Genomic DNA, 17,293 nt, shown 5'->3' with positions numbered 1-17,293 from the left:
TGTCTGGCCTCACACGTGAAGAAGGGTGACTTGGAGCATGTACCGGGGTTAAGGGGCTGGAGTGGCAGGGGTGGTGTGCACTCCATCAGTGAGGGCCCCTGCCAGCAGGGGAGGAGAACGACAGAGATCGAAGGCAGAGAGGCAAAGTTGGGACAAAAATGGGCAGCAACTTATGGCCGTCACAAGATCCAGAGGCAGGCGTAATGAGGGGATTATTCCGAAGCGGCGGCGAGGCAATAGACAGGAGTTTAGATCACGCTTTAAATTATTACAGGATTATATCAGTGTGGCAGGAGCCTCTTGGCCTGTGCTAGGTTAATCTCGCCACCCGTTCCATCTCACTTCATTCTCCTGCCTCTTGTTTCCTTTCACCTCTGCCCCCTGATTGTGGCCATGGTAACAAGCAGCTTTTTAACCCAATTGCAGATTTCCTTATTTAATTCAATTAGAAATCCTCGAACACAGGAACGGCCAGCTCAGGGAGCGTCTCTAAAAGGTGAAGCTCAACCCACGCACACCGTGTATTATTTTATTTTAATTGATTGCAGGAATAAAGCGAGTGGCACCAGTAAAACTGATCTTCCTTCAGGATTTAATTCATGGTGGAAATTGGGTGGAGCTGGCATCTTTTTCTCTCCTTCTTTCTAAAAGGAGCAGAACAGGGAGTTTTACTCTGTAACCAGTGCCTGGTGTATCTTCAGCCGTGGCTCAGTGGGTCGCACTCTCTCTTGCCACAGATTCAGAAGGCCGTGGATCCAAGTCTCACTCCAGAGACTTGCGCACACAATCCATGACACTCCCAGTGAAGTACTGAGGGAGCGCCGCACTGTCGGAGGGGCGGTACTGAGGGAGCGCCGCACTGTCGGAGGGGCAGTGCTGAGGGAGCGCCGCACTGTCGGAGGGGCAGTGCTGAGGGAGCCCCGCACTGTCGGAGGGGCAGTACTGAGGGAGCGCCGCACTGTCGGAGGGGCAGTGCTGAGGGAGCCCCGCACTGTCGGAGGGGCAGTGCTGAGGGAGCGCCGCACTGTCGGAGGGGCAGTGCTGAGGGAGCGCCGCACTGTCGGAGGGGCAGTGCTGAGGGAGCGGCGCACTGTCGGAGGGGCAGTGCTGAGGGAGCGCCGCACTGTCGGAGGGGCAGTGCTGAGGGAGCCCCGCACTGTCGGAGGGGCAGTACTGAGGGAGCGCCGCACTGTCGGAGGGGCAGTGCTGAGGGAGCCCCGCACTGTCGGAGGGGCAGTGCTGAGGGAGCGCCGCACTGTCGGAGGGGCAGTGCTGAGGGAGCGCCGCACTGTCGGAGGGGCAGTGCTGAGGGAGGGCCGCACTGTCGGAGAGGCAGTGCTGAGGGAGCCCCACACTGTCGGAGGGGCAGTGCTGAGGGAGCGCCGCACTGTCGGAGGGGCGGTGCTGAAGGAGCGCCGCACTGTCGGAGGGGCGGTGCTGAGGGAGCCCCGCACTGTCGGAGGGACAGTGCTGAGGGAGCGCCGCGCTGTTGGAGGGGCGGTACTGAGGGAGCGCCGCGCTGTTGGAGGGGCAGTACTGAGGGAGAGGCGTACAGTCTCTCGAGTGAGAGATTGGTGGTGTGAGATATACAGGGGGCAATGGCGGTGTGAGATATACAGGGGGCAATGGCAGTGTGAGATATACAGGGGGCAATAGCGGTGTGAGATATACAGGGGGCAATGGCGGTGTGAGATATACAGGGGGCAATGGCGGTGTGAGATATACAGGGGGCAATAGCGGTGTGAGATATACAGGGGGCAATGGTGGTGTGAGATATACAGGGGGCAATGGCAGTGTGAGATATACAGGGGGCAATGGCGGTGTGAGATATACTGGGGCCAATGGCAGTGTGAGATATACAGGGGCCAATGGCGGTGTGAGATATCCAGGGGGCAATAGCGGTGTGAGATATACTGGGGGCAATAGCGGTGTGAGATATACAGGGGCCAATGGCAGTGTGAGATATACAGGGGGCAATAGCGGTGTGAGATATACAGGGGGCAATGGCGGTGTGAGATATACAGGGGGCAATGGCGGTGTGAGATATACAGGGGGCAATAGCGGTGTGAGATATACAGGGGGCAATGGCAGTGTGAGATATACTGGGGGCAATAGCGATGTGAGATATACAGGGAGCAATAGCGGTGTGAGATATACTGGGGGCAATAGCGGTGTGAGATATACTGCGGCAATAGGGATGTGAGATATACTGGGGCCAATAGGGATGTGAGATATACTGGGGGCAACAGCGATGTGAGATATACAGGGGGCAATAGCGGTGTGAGATATACAGGGGGCAATAGCGGTGTGAGATATACTGGGGGCAATGGCAGTGAGGACAGAGGCTGATATTGTGTTGGTTAGGTAGCCAGTTGTCAGATTAATGATGTTTTGTTGTGACATTTACAGATTCAGTTCATGAGTGTCTGCCCCCACCATGAGGTTACTAATGTAAATTACAAGAGGCAATCTCAGTTTAAAGAAGGAAGCTCGTTCAAGTGGTAGTTTGTGAATTGTTGGCTGGATTGGGGGACATTAGTGTTAGGAATGGGAGAATTTTCCGTCTTTTGTGACACGGCGTCAGTATCAAGAACTCACAGCTCAGGGACAGTGGAGATTAGACACGGAGTAAAGACCCCTGACTCATTTCATAGCAAAATACTGCGGCTGCTGGAAATCGGAAAGAAAAACAGAAAATACTGGACGCGCTCAGCAGGCCAGACTGCACCTTTAGAGAGAATCAGAGCGGGAGAGGAGAATTGTTTAACGCAGCGAGTTGTTGTGATTGGGAATGCGATGCCTGAAAGGGTGGTGAGAGCAGACTCAATCGTACCTTTCAATAATAACTTGCATTTATATAGCACCTTTAAAGTAGTAAAACGTCCCAAGCGTTTCACGGGAGCGTTATCAGACAGAATTTGACACCGAGCCACGTAAGGAGATATTCGGGCAGGTGAACAAAAGCTCAAAGAGGTCGGTTTTGAGAAGAGTCTTAAAGGAGAGAGGCGGACAGGTTTAGGGAGGGAATTCCAGAGCTTAGGGCCCGGGCAGCTGAAGGCACGGCCACCGATGGTGGAGCGATGGAAGTGGGGGTTACACAAGAGACCAGAATTGGAGGAGCGCAGAGATCGGAGAGGGTTTTAGGGGTGGAGGAGGTTACAGAGATAGGGAGGGATTGAGGCCATGGAGGATGAGAACTTTAAATTCAAGGAGTTACCGGACCGGGAGCCAATGTAGGTCAGTGAGCACAGAGGGGAGTGATGGGTGAAGGGGACTCGGTGCGAGTTAGGAAATGGGCAGCCAAGCTTTGGATGAGCTGCAGTTTATAGAGAGGGTAGATGGGAGGCAGGCCAGGAGAGCACTGGAAACTTATGGTCTCCTTACCTAAGGAAGGATATACTTTCCTTTCCATTGAGGGAGTGCAGCGAAGGTTCACCAGACTGATTCCTGGGATGGGGGGATTGTCCAATGGGGAGAGATTGAGTAGACTGGGCCAATATTCTCTGGAGTTTAGAAGAATGAGAGGTGATCTCATTGAAACATACAACATTCTTACAGGGATTGACAGGGTAGATGCAGGGAGGGTGTTCCCCCCCCCCCCCCCCCCCCCCGGGCTGGGGAGTCTAGAACCAGGGGGTCACACAGTCTCAGGATAAGGGCTCGGCCATTGAGGACTGAGATGAGGAGGAATTTCTTCACTCAGAGGGTGGTGAATCTTTGGAATTCTCTGCCCCAGAGGGCTGTGGAGGCTCAGTCATTGAGTATATTCAAGGCTGAGATCGATAGATTTTTGGACTCGAGGGGAATTCGAGGGATCGGACGGGAAAGTGGAGCTGAGGTCGAAGATCAGCCAATGATCTCACTGAATGGCCGACTCCTGCTCCTGTTTCTGATGTTCTTGTGAATAATCGAAGTTTGGGGGGGAGGCAAAAGTATGGGTGAGGGTTTCGGCAGCAGATGGGCTGAGGCAGGGGGCGAGAGGGTGGAAGTAGGTGATCTCGGTGAGGGGAGAGGAGGGCCGGGATGCGGGTAGCAGGAATGCTGCCAAATTCTATGACCATCCCTCCGAGCAGCCTTGACACTAAACGCCACTGCTCTTTCTCTCTGTGTGTGTGTGTGTGTGTGTGTCCGTCCCAGATGCAGACGATCATGTACGACCTGATCACGGAGCTGAACGATCGCGGCGAGGACCTGGAGAAGCAGATCGTGAGCCTGGAGAACAAGCTGGAGGGGCTGACCAGCAGCTTCCACGCCTTGCCGGGGATGATCGCCGAAACCCTGCGCCAGCACCAGCAGCAGCTGCTCGGCGCCATTGCCCAGGTGGGCAGTGCCCAGGGCGGCTCCCAGCGCCCCGACAGCCAGCTGGGGCTCAGCTCGGCCTCCTTCCCCACCCCTTGCACCAGCTCCAGCAGCTGTTAGGGCCTCGAACCTTGGAGCGGGATTGATTTTCCGTGCCGTCCTGTCCCGTCCCGTTCCCCCCCCCCCCCCCCCTCCACCCCCCACACACAACCCCAGCTCCCCTCACCACCCTCCTCCCGGCTGGCTCTACCAACAGGAAGATACGCCCAGGCGGGCACATAGGATCAGAGCTTTCGTCTTACACGGGGCGGCCCCCTGCTGGCTGAAGGAGTGGGGGTGCGGATGTTCCGTGCTCTCCCTCTCTCCGCTGCAAACCCCCTAACCCTCAGCAACTCGGGCAGACAGGCGGAGAGGAACACAGATGCCGTTCTGAAGCACGGACAGCGAGTGCGCTGGCCAGGGAGCGGCCACAAGGACTGCCTGCAACGGGAACGGAGACCCAGGGGGGAGGGTTTTTTTTTTTAAGCAACCAAAACCGTGTCCGTCACCGGGACAGGCGAAGCCAACCAGAAGCATTCCAGTCGCCGCCTGTTGTCAAAACGCTTTTCTTTTGGAAAACTAGGAATATAACCACACTATCGACAAGAAGCACAACTCGCTGAGTGGCAGACACCGCGCCTCTTCATCGGTGGGTGTGACTCTCAGGGTTACCCGACCCCCCCCCCTGAGCCTGGCTCGGTCCGACGCGGCCCGGCTTAGCCTTGCTCGGCTCCCACTCCAGGGTTTGAGCCCATGACCGACGCCAACGCTCCAGTGCAACATTGAGGGAGCGCCGCACTGTCGGAGGGGCAGCTGAGGGAATAGTGTCCTGTCAGAGGGGCAGTACTGAGGGAGCGCCGCACTGTTGGAGGGGCAGTACTGAGGGAGTGCCGCACTGTCGGAGGGGCGGTGCTGAGGGAGCGCCGCTCTGTCGGAGGGGCAGTACTGAGGGAGTGCCGCACTGTCGGAGGGGCAGCTGAGGGAATAGTGTCCTGTCAGAGGGGCAGTACTGAGGGAGCCCCGCACTGTCGGAGGGGCAGTACTGAGGGAGCCCCGCACTGTCGGAGGGGCAGTACTGAGGGAGCGGCGCTCTGTCGGAGGGGCAGTACTGAGAGAGTGCCAGACTGTTGGAGGGGCGGTACTGAGGGAGCCCCGCACTGTCGGAGGGGCGGTACTGAGGGAGCCCCGCACTGTCGGGGGGGCGGTACTGAGGGAGCGCTGCACTGTCAGAGGGGCAGTACTGAGGGAGCGCCGCACTGTCGGACGGGCAGTACTGAGGGAATAGTGCCCTGTCAGAGGGTCAGTACTGAGGGAATGCCGCACTGTCAGAGGGGCAGTACTGAGGGAGCGCCGCACTGTCGGAGGGGCAATACTGAGGGAGCGCCGCACTGTCGGGGGGGGGGGGGGCGGTAGGACTGAGGGAGGCCGCACTGTCGGAGGGGCAGTACTGAGGGAGCGCCGCACTATCGGAGGGGCAGTACTGAGGGAGAGCCGCACTGTCGGAGGGGCAGTACTGAGGGAGCGCCGCACTGTCGGAGGGGCAGTACTGAGGGAGCGCCGCACTATCGGAGGGGCAGTACTGAGGGAGCGCCGCACTGTCGGAGGGGCAGTACTGAGGGAGCACCGCACTGTCAGAGGGGCAGTACTGAGGGAGCGTCGCACTGTCGGAGGGGCAGTACTGAGGGAGCGCCGCACTGTCGGAGGGGCAGTACTGAGGGAGCGCCGCACTATCGGAGGGGCAGTACTGAGGGAGCGCCGCACTGTCGGAGGGGCAGTACTGAGGGAGCGCCGCACTGTCAGAGGGGCAGTACTGAGGGAGCGCCGCACTGTCGGAGGGGCAGTACTGAGGGAGCGCCGCACTGTCGGAGGGGCAGTACTGAGGGAGCGCCGCACTGTCAGAGGGGCAGTACTGAGGGAGCGCCGCACTGTCGGAGGGGCAGTACTGAGGGAGCGCCGCACTATCGGAGGGGCAGTACTGAGGGAGCGCCGCACTGTTGGAGGGGCAGTACTGAGGGAGCGCTGCACTGTCGGAGGTGCCGTCCTTCGGAGGAGAGGTTAAACCGAATCTCCCCCCCCCCCCCCTCCCTCCTCCCTCCCCAATTGCCTGTCCGGGTGGATGTTAAAAGTCCCACAGACGAGCTGCGGATGGGTTGAACGGCCTCCTTTGTTGCTGGAGGGCATCCTTGGGCCATCACTGCTCCCTCAACCAAACACAAAAACCAGACTAACCGGTCGATTCAACATAAAAAGACAGGAGAAATTCCCGATGAGGAAAATCATGGAACAACTCGGCGTGATGGGAAGAAAAAATACTTAGCGAGCTCTGCCAGCTTTTTTTTTAAAGAATCGACGATGCAAAGACAACAGACGAAATTGATTTTATGCAAAGGTTTTGCCTGTCACGAGCGAAATGAACGGAGAGAGGGACCCAGAAAGAAAGAGGGAGACACCGTTCTCAGACGCTTGCAAAACCTGTGTTTTTTTTTTAAAAAGGAGAGACTGCTGCTTAGAATTACATAGAATATACAGCACATAAACTGGCCATGCGTGAACAGAGCAGAAAATGTAGTCGCAACTCGTTCTTTTATGAATAAAAGGATGAGAGAGGTTGACCTGACTGCTCGGAGGAGGATGTCAAACAGCCAAAGGAACTGGATACACATAACAGTGTGTGCACTCACTGGATATCAGTGTAACGGTGATGGATTCGCTTCAGTATTTTGCAGCTGTTAAACTGTCCAGGGCTGGCAATAGACCCTCGCCGCATTCTGTGAGAAACATGAGCTTAAACCAGAGCGGTTATGTTATTTTTCACCCCCCCCCCCTCCCCCGGCACTGCCCCATTCTTCGTGTGCGAGTCCAGACGGTGAGTGACGGAGGGATATTTGCCTCTGGAAGGCATCGCAGCCGAGCCTGGCTGCTCTGAACCCTCCGCCAACCCACCCCATCTCTGAGGCCAAAGATTTTTTTAATTTGAAAGCAGATTTTCTATTGTTTGCCCAACACTTCTTGGCTCCCCCGCCAGCCCCCCCCCCCCCCTCTCTCACTTACCGTAACCCAATCAGCAGCCCCCTTTTTTTCCTGTTGCAATTCCGATGGAACGTAACTTTGGGGCTGAGGTAAAAGTGATGGGGCAGCAATTGGAAAGCTCTCTCGCAGAGCCGGCACAGGCACGATGGGCCGAGTGGCCTCCTTCTGTGCCGTATCGTTCTGTGATTCTGGGATTGGTCGGGGTAGGCGTGGACCACCATATCCAAAGCTGGTGTCGTCTCAGGCATGCTCTAATCCTGCCCAATTGCCAAGAGCCCGTGAGACTGATGGAGATGCTAGTAGCAGCCCTGGACTGTCTGGTGGTCGGGCACTTGACCCAGTCACTCTATGCGTTTCCTCTTGCCCTTGTCTCGGGGTCGTGCCCCTCGAGTGGCATGTGGCTGGGTGACTGCGGGGGGGGCAGCCTAAACAGCAAGGCCCGCAGTGCAAGGATCCCACCAAGATTGAAAAGAGTAAGAGAGAAGTCTCTTTTTGAACACCAAGATTGGATTTTTAAAACTTGCAGGTGTTACGTGAAGATGCTGAGGGAGGGGAAAGAGTTTGAGGTCCGGGGAAGGAAGCAGTTAGATTAGGAGATGGTGCAACGAGTCTGGATTTCAACAGTGATGTTAAGGGGAGCAGGGAGGTTGTGTAGGGCGTGGATTGGGAGCTGACGGACGAGAGGGGAGTTCAAAGGAGCACCATTAGAGACAAGAGAGTTGCAACAGAGAGATGATAAAGGCCAGAGGTGGGAGGAGAGAGACCACTGAACAGAGAACAACCTGGCCCAACCAGGAGAGGGGTGTGAGAAGGCGGGCAGACCCGCCAAAGTGGCGCAGAGAGATGCGGGTTCAAAAGAGCTGTTAGAATCGGGCTTTTCGTTGGCTCGCTGAGCAGGAGAGGGGGAGCGGGGGTCTGAAGGAGTGTGATGAACGGAGAGTGGAATCATCAGCTGAAGATAGTGCGGGTGGAAAGTGGAGAAGCCTCCGGGAACACCTCGAGTCTCTTCGCCGGGAGCAGGCGTAAGCCAAGCGCAAACAGCGAAAGGAGCGCACAGCAGCCCAGGCCACACCCCCACACACCCACCGTCTGCCCCACACACCCACCGTCTGCCCCACACACCGCCTGTGACAGAGACTCTAGATCCCGCATTAGACTCATCCATCACCTGAGAACTCATGTTAGTGCCGAAGCAAGTCATCCTCGACTCCGAGGGACTGCCTCAGTAGAAGAAGTAGGGATGGGACAGTGGCAGGGGATGCGATTTGAGGAAACGGATGAGGAGACGGTGCGATGCGGGCCGGGAAAGTGGAGCTGAGGCCAAGATCGGATCAACCATGATCTTACTGAATGGCGGAGCAGGCTCGAGGGGCCGAATGGCCTACTGCTGCTCCTGGGTTGTTGTGTCTACATTCCAACCCGGTGAGGGTGTGCAGGATGGGGATGGGGACGGGGGGGGGGGGCGACTGGTGGGGCAATGAGGAGAGTTGAGAGGCCGCCTGTTACACGCCCCGCCCCATATTCCGTTCCACTGACGGTAACAGAATGTCGAGTGTGTGGTCCAGCGGGCGATTCCGTCTGTTTCACAACTCTGCCCGTGCCTGATATCATCCCGAGTGAGTGAGGGAGGTGACTGGTTTCGGGAACGGGAAGCAAGGACAGAGGCGTGGGGGGAGAAAGCCAGTGACAAGCCACGGAGGAGATCAGGTAACAGTCGACAGGGGACTATATATTGATAACTTGTTTAGAATTGCACGGCTTAAAAGCTAGAATTATCCTTCTATTAACTGCCTGGATAACTGTTTGCAATATCCAATAACCCTAACCTTGGTCAGACTCTTAGAGATTTTTTTATTTTTTTATCTGTAAGGCAAATTTAAAAGTATTTTAAAAAGTGGTTCAGCCAAAGTTTGATTCATCCCTTTAAGTCAGATCGATTAAAAACAAAATGAAAGCACCGTTCTATAGTTACCTGGAGATGATTTAATTTGAACTATTTTCCGCGCATTATTCAGCGTGTGTCTGTGTAAGTTGCTCTCTGTTATTTTGACTGGCATCGATATATATATATCGATATATAGATATGTCACTCATTTATACTGGGACAAAACCAAGGTATAGAACTGTCCTGAGAGCCAAGTGTAAAGAAGCTCCCCGGTGTAGTACTGAGCTCAACAGAGGCAGATCTGATCCGCAGCAAGTTCGCAGACCTTGGGTGCGACCATTGGTCCGAGGACCTGGAGGCTAAGGTGGGCCTTACTCAGCCCCCCCACCCCGCCTTTGACCACTACCCAGTGACGAGTTATGGGGGGGGGGGGCGGGGTGCATCAGTGACTGGGCTCGGGAGCAGAAATGGGACACCAGTCCTCGGGAACGTTCCCCAGGGAGTGGTCGGCAAAGTCACAATCCAGCGACTTGGTTACATTCTGGGATGTTACAAGCCCCGGCCCCAATAGCCACTGAGCCTCTCCCCAGCTCTTTATCCTGCAAAAACACCCAGGTTATCCTGGCCGAAAGAGGCAATGAGTTTCTCTGATCACTGCAGTGGGGAGTCATCCTAAAGAGGCCGCGCTTTTAATGCTCTTGGCGTCCATGGTAAGTTCTTTGGAATACTTTGCTTGCTCCGTGGGGATGGGGCGTGTTGCATCAACCTATTTTCCATCTGATATTTGCAGTCTACCCACAGGGAGCATCAGAGCCGAGCCCAGTTTGGTCTTTATCCAACCGGTGTGCTTTCCAGAAAAGGGGGAGGTCACTGGAGAGTGGTCAACGGTGGGAACCCTGCTTTTCTCCATCTCTACCCCCACACAGATACCAAGAACAATTGTAGGGCCCCCGTTGCCTCTCCCTGCTCGGGTCAATGAACTGCGAATCGAATCTGGAACCTCGCTGGTCTGCATCTTTCAGTAGCACACTGGACTGCAAGTCTGGGTCAGTGGAATCAAGTGCTGTACACTGCAAATGGCTATCAGTCTGAGACAATGTGACTAATTAATGTACACTGCAAATGGCTACCAGTCTGAGACAATGTGACTAATTAATGTACACTGCAAATGGCTATCAATCTGGGCCAATGGGCCAATTAATGTACACTACATATGGCTACTAATCTGAGACAATGGGCCAATTAATGTACACTGCAAATGGCTACCAATCTGAGACAATGGGCCAATTAATGTACACTACAAATGGCTACCAGTCTGAGACAATGGGCCAATTAATGTACACTACAAATGGCTACTAGTCTGAGACAATGGGCCAATGAATGTACACTACAAATGGCTACTAATCTGAGACAATGGGCCAATGAATGTACACTACAAATGGCTACCAATCTGAGACAATGGGCCAATTAATGTACACTACAAATGGCTACCAATCTGAGACAATGGGCCAATTAATGTACACTACAAATGGCTACCAGTCTGAGACAGTAGGTTATACAAATGGGCAGGAAAGTGGATGCACAAGTGCTGCTAGAGTGGAAATAATTTATTTCCCAGTCCCTCCAACCTATTTTGGCCTGTAAGTTCAACCAAACAAGCAGTGTGCACACAGGCCCGAGCAGAGATGTGTGGTAGCGATTGCAAACATCGAATCGGCTGCTTGTTTCTTGGTCATCCACTTTCCATCCCCACCTGGTTCTTGGCTGTGTTTCGGTCATGTGTGCAGTGTGATTGTACCCAAAATCAGACACGGTCTAATCAATGGTTTAAACCTGTTCACTGTACAAAGTGCCTTGGACTTCAAGCTAAGGGGGTCATCATAATCAAAGGATATTCATTAAAGGCTTTAGAACCTAACCGACTGACTCTCTGGCTGTTTATTTTCTCCTTGAACTTTGCTGTTTTTACTCCAGGAGACTGGAATATAAAGTGGAAGAGCTTGTGCATCAGTTGTACAGAGCCTTGCCAGCAAGGTTGAAGCCCATGGAATAAAATGGACAGTGGCAGCATGGATATGAAATTGGCTCAGTGACAGGAAACAGAGAGTAGTGGTGAACAGTTGTTTTTCGGACTGGAGGAAGGTATACAGTGATGTTCCCCAGGGGTCGGTACTGGGACCACTGCTTTTCATGATATATATTAATGACTTGGATGTGGGTGTACAATTTGCAGATGACACAACACTTGGAAGTATAGTGAACAGTGAGGATAGTGATGGACTTCAAGAGGATATAGGTTGGTGGAATGGGCGGGTACGTGGCAGATGAAATTTAACACAGAAAAGTGTGGAGTGATATTCTTTCTACCAAAATGTGAGAGGCAACATAAACTAAAGGGTACAATCCTAAAGGGGGTGCATGAACAGAGAGACCTGGGGGGGTGTATGTGCACAAATTGTTGAAGGTAGCAGGGCAGGTTGAGAAAGCGGTTAAAAAAACTCACGGGATCCTGGGCTTCATAAATAGAGGCATAGAGTACAAAAGCGTGGAAGTTATGATAAACCTGTATAAAATACTGGTTCGGTCTCAACTGGAGTATTGTGTCCAATTCTGGGCACCGCATTTTAGGAAGGATGTGAAGGATTTGGAGAGGGTGCAGAAAAGATTGACGAAAATGACTCCAGGGATGAGGGGCTTCAGTGACGGGGAGAGACTGGAGAAGCTGGGGTTGTTCTCCTCAGAGCAGAGACGGTGGAGAGATTTGATAGAGGGGTTCAAAATCACAAGGGGTCTGGACAGAGTAGAGAGAGAGAAACTGTTCCCATTGGTGGAAGGGTCGAGAACCAGAGGGCATGGATTTAAGGTGATTGGCAGAAGAACCAAAGGTGACATGAGGAAACACCTTTTTCCGCAGCGAGTGGCTAGGATCTGGAACGCGCTGCCTGAGAAGGGTGGTGGAGGCAGACTCAATCGTGGCTTTCAAAAGGGAGTTGGATAAGTAGCTGAAGGAGAGAGATGTGCAGGGCTACGGGGAAAGGGCCGGGGAGTGGGACTGGCTGAGGTGCTCCTGCAGCGAGCCGGCACGGGCTCGATGGGCCCAATGGCTTCCTACCCTGCTGTAACCGTTCTGTGATTCTATCTCTGCGCTCCTCCAATTCTGGCCTCTTGTGCATCCTCGATTTTAATTGTTCCACAATTGGCGGTCGTGCTGTCAGCTGCTGGGGCCCTATGCTCTGCAATTTCCTCCCGAAACCTCAACACATCATCATCATAATAGGCAGTCCCTCGTATCGAGGATGACTTGCTTCCACACCAAAAAGGGATGAGTTCACAGGTGTTTCAATGAAGGACCTAAAATTCCGGATCCCGAACTTAAAACCTACCTCTTTGAGCTTTTAGTCACCTGTCCCTAATATCTCCTTATGTGGCTTGGTGTCAAATTTTGCCTGATAGCTCGGTAAAGAGGCGGATGGTGGACACTGATGGAGTATGTACAGCAGGGGGAGCCAGAGCGTCCGAGTTGTGATGTGTCGGGACTCCCTCGCGTCACCCGCCTGCATTTTGCTCCGTGATGGCCCTCTTGTGGCTCGAAGCAGTAATGTGGAGCGGAACCGGGTCCAGTGTCACACTAAAGGTCTCTCCAACTTCCAGACGCAAGGGAATACAAACTAAGTTTAAGCAACCTCTCCTCGTAATTGAATCCTTTAAGCCCGGATGCATTTCTTATGAATCTATTCTGCACCCTTGGTGGGCAAGGCCAGTATTTCTTTCCTGATGGTTAACAGAATGGTGTTTAAAATGTTAAAAGGATTTGATCGGGTAGATACTGAGAAACAATTTCCTCTGGAGAGGAAATCAATAGCGAGGAGATGGAATATAAAAACTGGAGCTAGGCCGTTCAGGAGTGAAATCAATTGTCAGTTACACCAGAAACAGGAGCAGGAGTCGGCCATTCGGCTCCTCGAGCCTGCTCCGCCATTCAATGAGATCACAGCTGATCTTCTACCTCAACTCCACTTTCCCCCGCCCGATCCCCATATCCCTTGATATCCAAAAATCTATCGATCTCAGCCTTGAATACACTCAACGACTGAGCCTCCACAGCCCTCTGGGGCAGAGAATCCCAAAGATTCACCACCCTCTGAGTGAAGAAATTCCTCCTCAGCTCAGTCCTAAATGGCCGAGCCCTTATCCTGAGACTGTGTGACCCCTGGTTCTAGACTCCCCAGCCCCGGGGGGAACATCCTCCCTGCATCTACCCTGTCAATCCCTGTAAGAATGTTGTATGTTTCAATGAGATCACCTCTCATTCTTCTAAACTCTAGAGAATATCGGCCCAGTCTACTCAATCTCTCCTCATAGGACAATCCCCCCATCCCAGGAATCAGTCTAGTGAACCTGCGTTGCACGCCATCTATGGCAAGTATATCCTTCCTTAGGTAAGGAGACCCAAATTGTGCACAATACTCCAGGTGCGGTCTCACCAGGGCCCGATATAATCGCAGTAAAATGTCTTTACTCTTATACTCAAATCCTCTTGTGATAAAGGCTAACATACTGTTATAACTGCAGACTATAGATACTGTGTAGTCACTGTATAGTTGCATAAGATGGAGACGTTACCTGATGTACTTAAAATAAGGTTTACACTGTGTATATAGTATGCTGGCACCATTAGAGGGCGCAACTGGTGGAGACCGGGGTTTCCTGCCCCTGTGGCAGCGGCTGCCCACCAGAGGGCACTGCGGTGGGAGACCCGAGGGTCACTTGCATAGGTGTGCAGGGCCCAGTATAAAAGGCTGCTCACCATGCGTGTGCCTCACTCTGGAGTTACGAATAAAGGACCAAGGTCACTACAGTTTGAGTACAACACATTGCCTCGTGGAGTCATTCGTAAGGGCATTACAGATATGACACATACTATTTGGTTTTTTAATTGCTTGCTGTACCTGCATGTTAACTTTCAGTGACTCATGTACAAGGACACCCAGGTCCCTCTGAACACCAATATTTCCCAATCTCTCATCAGTTGTGGCTCAGTGGGTAGCATGCTCGTCCGAGTCAGAAGGTTGTGGGTTCAAGTCTGACTCCAGCACAAAAAACTAGGCTGACACTCCCAGGAGCACTGCACTGTCGAAGGCGTTGTCTTTCGGATCAGACGTTAAATCAAGGCCCAATCTGACCTCTCAGGTGGAGGTAAAAGATCCCACGGGCACTATTTCAAAGAAGGAGTTATCCCCAGTGTCCTGGGCTAATATTTATCCCTCAATTAATATCACATTGCTGTTCGTGGGAGCTTGCTGTGTGCAAATTGGCTGCCACGTTTCCTACATGACAACTTCAAAAAGTACTTCAAATGGGGCAGTACTGAATTTTCAGCCACAGAACTATACACAATACTCCGGGTGCGGTCTCACCAGGGCCCGATATAATCGCGTAAGACGTCTTTACTCTTATACTCAAATCCTCCTGCAATAAAGGTCAACATACCATTCGCTTTCCTGATTGTTCTCTGTACCTGCATGTTAACTTTCAGTGATTCATGTACAAGGACACCCAGGTCTCTCTGAACACTGACATTTCACAATCTCTCACCTTTTGAAGAACACTTTGCTTTTCTATTTTGCCTACCAAAGTGGATAACTTCACATTTCTCCACAGTATATTAAAATATAAACTGGTGACGGAGGCTTCAGGGGTGGTGAGGTGGCTCTGGAAATAGATGGCACAAGGCCAAACAGGACTCTGAGGTTATGTACCCATATTGTCAGCCATGGCTCAGTGATCGCATTTGTCTTCGTCAGTCAGAAGGTTGTGGGTTCAAGTCCCATTCCAGAGCGTGTAATCTAGGCTGACACTTCCAGTGCTGTATTTTGGATGAGGTGTTAAACCGAGGTCCTCGGGTGGATGTAAAAATCCCATGGCATTATTTTGAAGAGTTCTCCCTCGTGTCCTGGCCAATATTTGTCCCTCAATCAATTGTTTGGTTCTTTATCACATTTCTGTGTGTGGGAGCTTGCTGTGTGCAAATTGGCTGCCGCATTTCCCACAATGCAACAGTGACTACACTCCAAAACTGACATGCTGGGCTGTAAAGAGGTCATGAAAGGCGCTATATAAATGCCAGTCTTTCTTCCTTTTGAACAGAATGATTGCTGCCAATGACTGGAAGCTGTGAGGGAAGAGTAATGGGGCATAGGGGAGTCCCAGAGAGCACGGTGAGACAAAGTGATAGCTATTTTACACACAGTAAGAGCCCAAAATCGTAAGAACCCAGTTATAGCACAGTAACATGCGCGGCATTCAAATCCATCCAACAAATGAACCCTGGGAAGTTTATTCAGCTCCCGGATGGCCACACGGGTAAAACCCTAACCTGTTGTGGGAAGAATGTGCATTCATATCGAACCAATATTTCCTTGGGACATCCCAACCAAGCCAACTGAGCTGGCTGCCCAGGATCCTTGGTTTCTGTGCACATGGGTGAGGGATCGGGAAAATCAGCCCGGCCTCCTGTTCGAGCTCAGTATCCCAGATTCCCGCTGGAACGTCAGTCGGGGACAAGATTGGGCTCAGCTGGTCAAAGGAGTTAGATGAAGTCCTTACTACTAGGGGAATCAAGGGGTATGGTGAGAAAGCAGGAATGGGGTACTGAAGTTGCATGTTCAGCCATGAACTCATTGAATGGCGGTGCAGGCTAGAAGGGCCGAATGGCCTACTCCTGCACCTATTTTCTATGTTTCTATGTTTCTAAGAGCCTGCCAGTGCTCTCGGCTCGCGCGCGGCAATACAGGGCAGCTGTACCTGTGCAACCTGCGAGTGTCAGCACCTTCAGGGAGGCTGGTAGCGACATTGTCAGCATTGCAAAAAAGAAAGCTTTTCTATCGCACCTTGCACCACACTTGGCACACTGCAGCCGTTGCGGTACTTTTTGAAGTGCAGTCGCTGCTTTTAATGCAGGAAAATCAGCAGCCAATTTGTGCACAGCAAGTTCCCACAAACAGCAGTGAAATAAATGACCAGATGATCTGTTTTTAGGTGTAGATTTGAGGGATAAATGTTGGCCAGGGCATTGGGAGACATCCTTTGCTCTGGGAGCTTTTACATCGAAGATGGAAGAATGAGACCTCGGTTTAATATTGCAAAATTTAGCTTTTAGAGGTCTCTGAACCACCTCAGCCTTGGCTCAGTGGGTAGCACCCTTGCCTCTGAGTCAGAAGGTTCTGGTTTGAGTCCCACTCCAGAGACTTGAGCACAAAAGTCTAGGCTGACACTCACAGTGCCGCACTGTCGGAGGGGCAGTACTGAGGGAGCACCGCACTGTCGGAGGGGCAGTACTGAGGGAGTGCCGCACTGTCGGAGGGGCAGTACTGAGGGAGCACCGCACTGTCGGAGGGGCAGTACTGAGGGAGCACCGCACTGTCGGAGGGGCAGTACTGAGGGAGCGCCGCACTGTCGGAGGGGCAGTACTGAGGGAGTACCGCACTGTCGGAGGGGCAGTACTGAGGGAGCGCCGCACTGTCGGAGGGGCAGTACTGAGGGAGCACCGCACTGTCGGAGGGGCAGTACTGAGGGAGTACCGCACTGTCGGAGGGGCAGTACTGAGGGAGCGCCGCACTGTCGGAGGGGCGGTACTGAGGGAGCGCCGCACTGTCGGAGGGGCGGTGCTGAGGGAGCGCCGCACTGTCGGAGGGGCGGTACTGAGGGAGCGCCGCACTGTCGAAGGGGCAGTACTGAGGGAGCGCCGCACTGTCGGAGGGACGGTACTGAGGGAGCGTCGCGCTTGTCGGAGGGGCAGTACTGAGGGAGCATCGCGCTGTCGGAGGGACGGTACTGAGGGAGCGCCGCACTGTCGGAGGGGCGGTACTGAGGGAGCGCCGCACTGTCAGTCGGGGCAGTACTGAGGGAGCGCCGCACTGTCGGAGGGGCGGTACTGAGGGAGCGCCGCACTGTCGGAGGGGCAGTACTGAGGGAGCGCCACACTGTCGGAGGTGCTGTCCTTCGGATGAGATGTTAAACCGAGGCCCAGTCTGCTCTCTC

General features: G+C 53.3%; 1 protein-coding gene across 4 annotated transcripts in view; it reads left to right on the top strand.

The window, feature by feature from the left end:
* Nucleotides 1–5,631, top strand: part of kcnn3 (potassium intermediate/small conductance calcium-activated channel, subfamily N, member 3) — a 108,403-nt gene extending 102,772 nt beyond the window's left edge. For all 4 annotated transcript variants that reach the window (XM_070868553.1, XM_070868552.1, XM_070868551.1 and 1 more), the window contains one exon: nt 4,138–5,631. In XM_070868553.1, coding sequence (XP_070724654.1) covers nt 4,138–4,419 — 282 coding nt within the window. In that variant the 3' untranslated portion in view covers nt 4,420–5,631. The remainder of the gene's footprint in view (nt 1–4,137) is intronic.
* The last annotated feature ends 11,662 nt before the right edge of the window (nt 5,632–17,293 follow it).

The sequence above is a fragment of the Pristiophorus japonicus genome, chromosome 30 (genome assembly GCF_044704955.1).
Source record: "Pristiophorus japonicus isolate sPriJap1 chromosome 30, sPriJap1.hap1, whole genome shotgun sequence".
NCBI classification, from domain to species: Eukaryota; Metazoa; Chordata; class Chondrichthyes; family Pristiophoridae; genus Pristiophorus; species Pristiophorus japonicus.
Note: the sequence above shows the minus strand (reverse complement) of the source record. Positions and strands in the feature narration are given on the sequence as shown.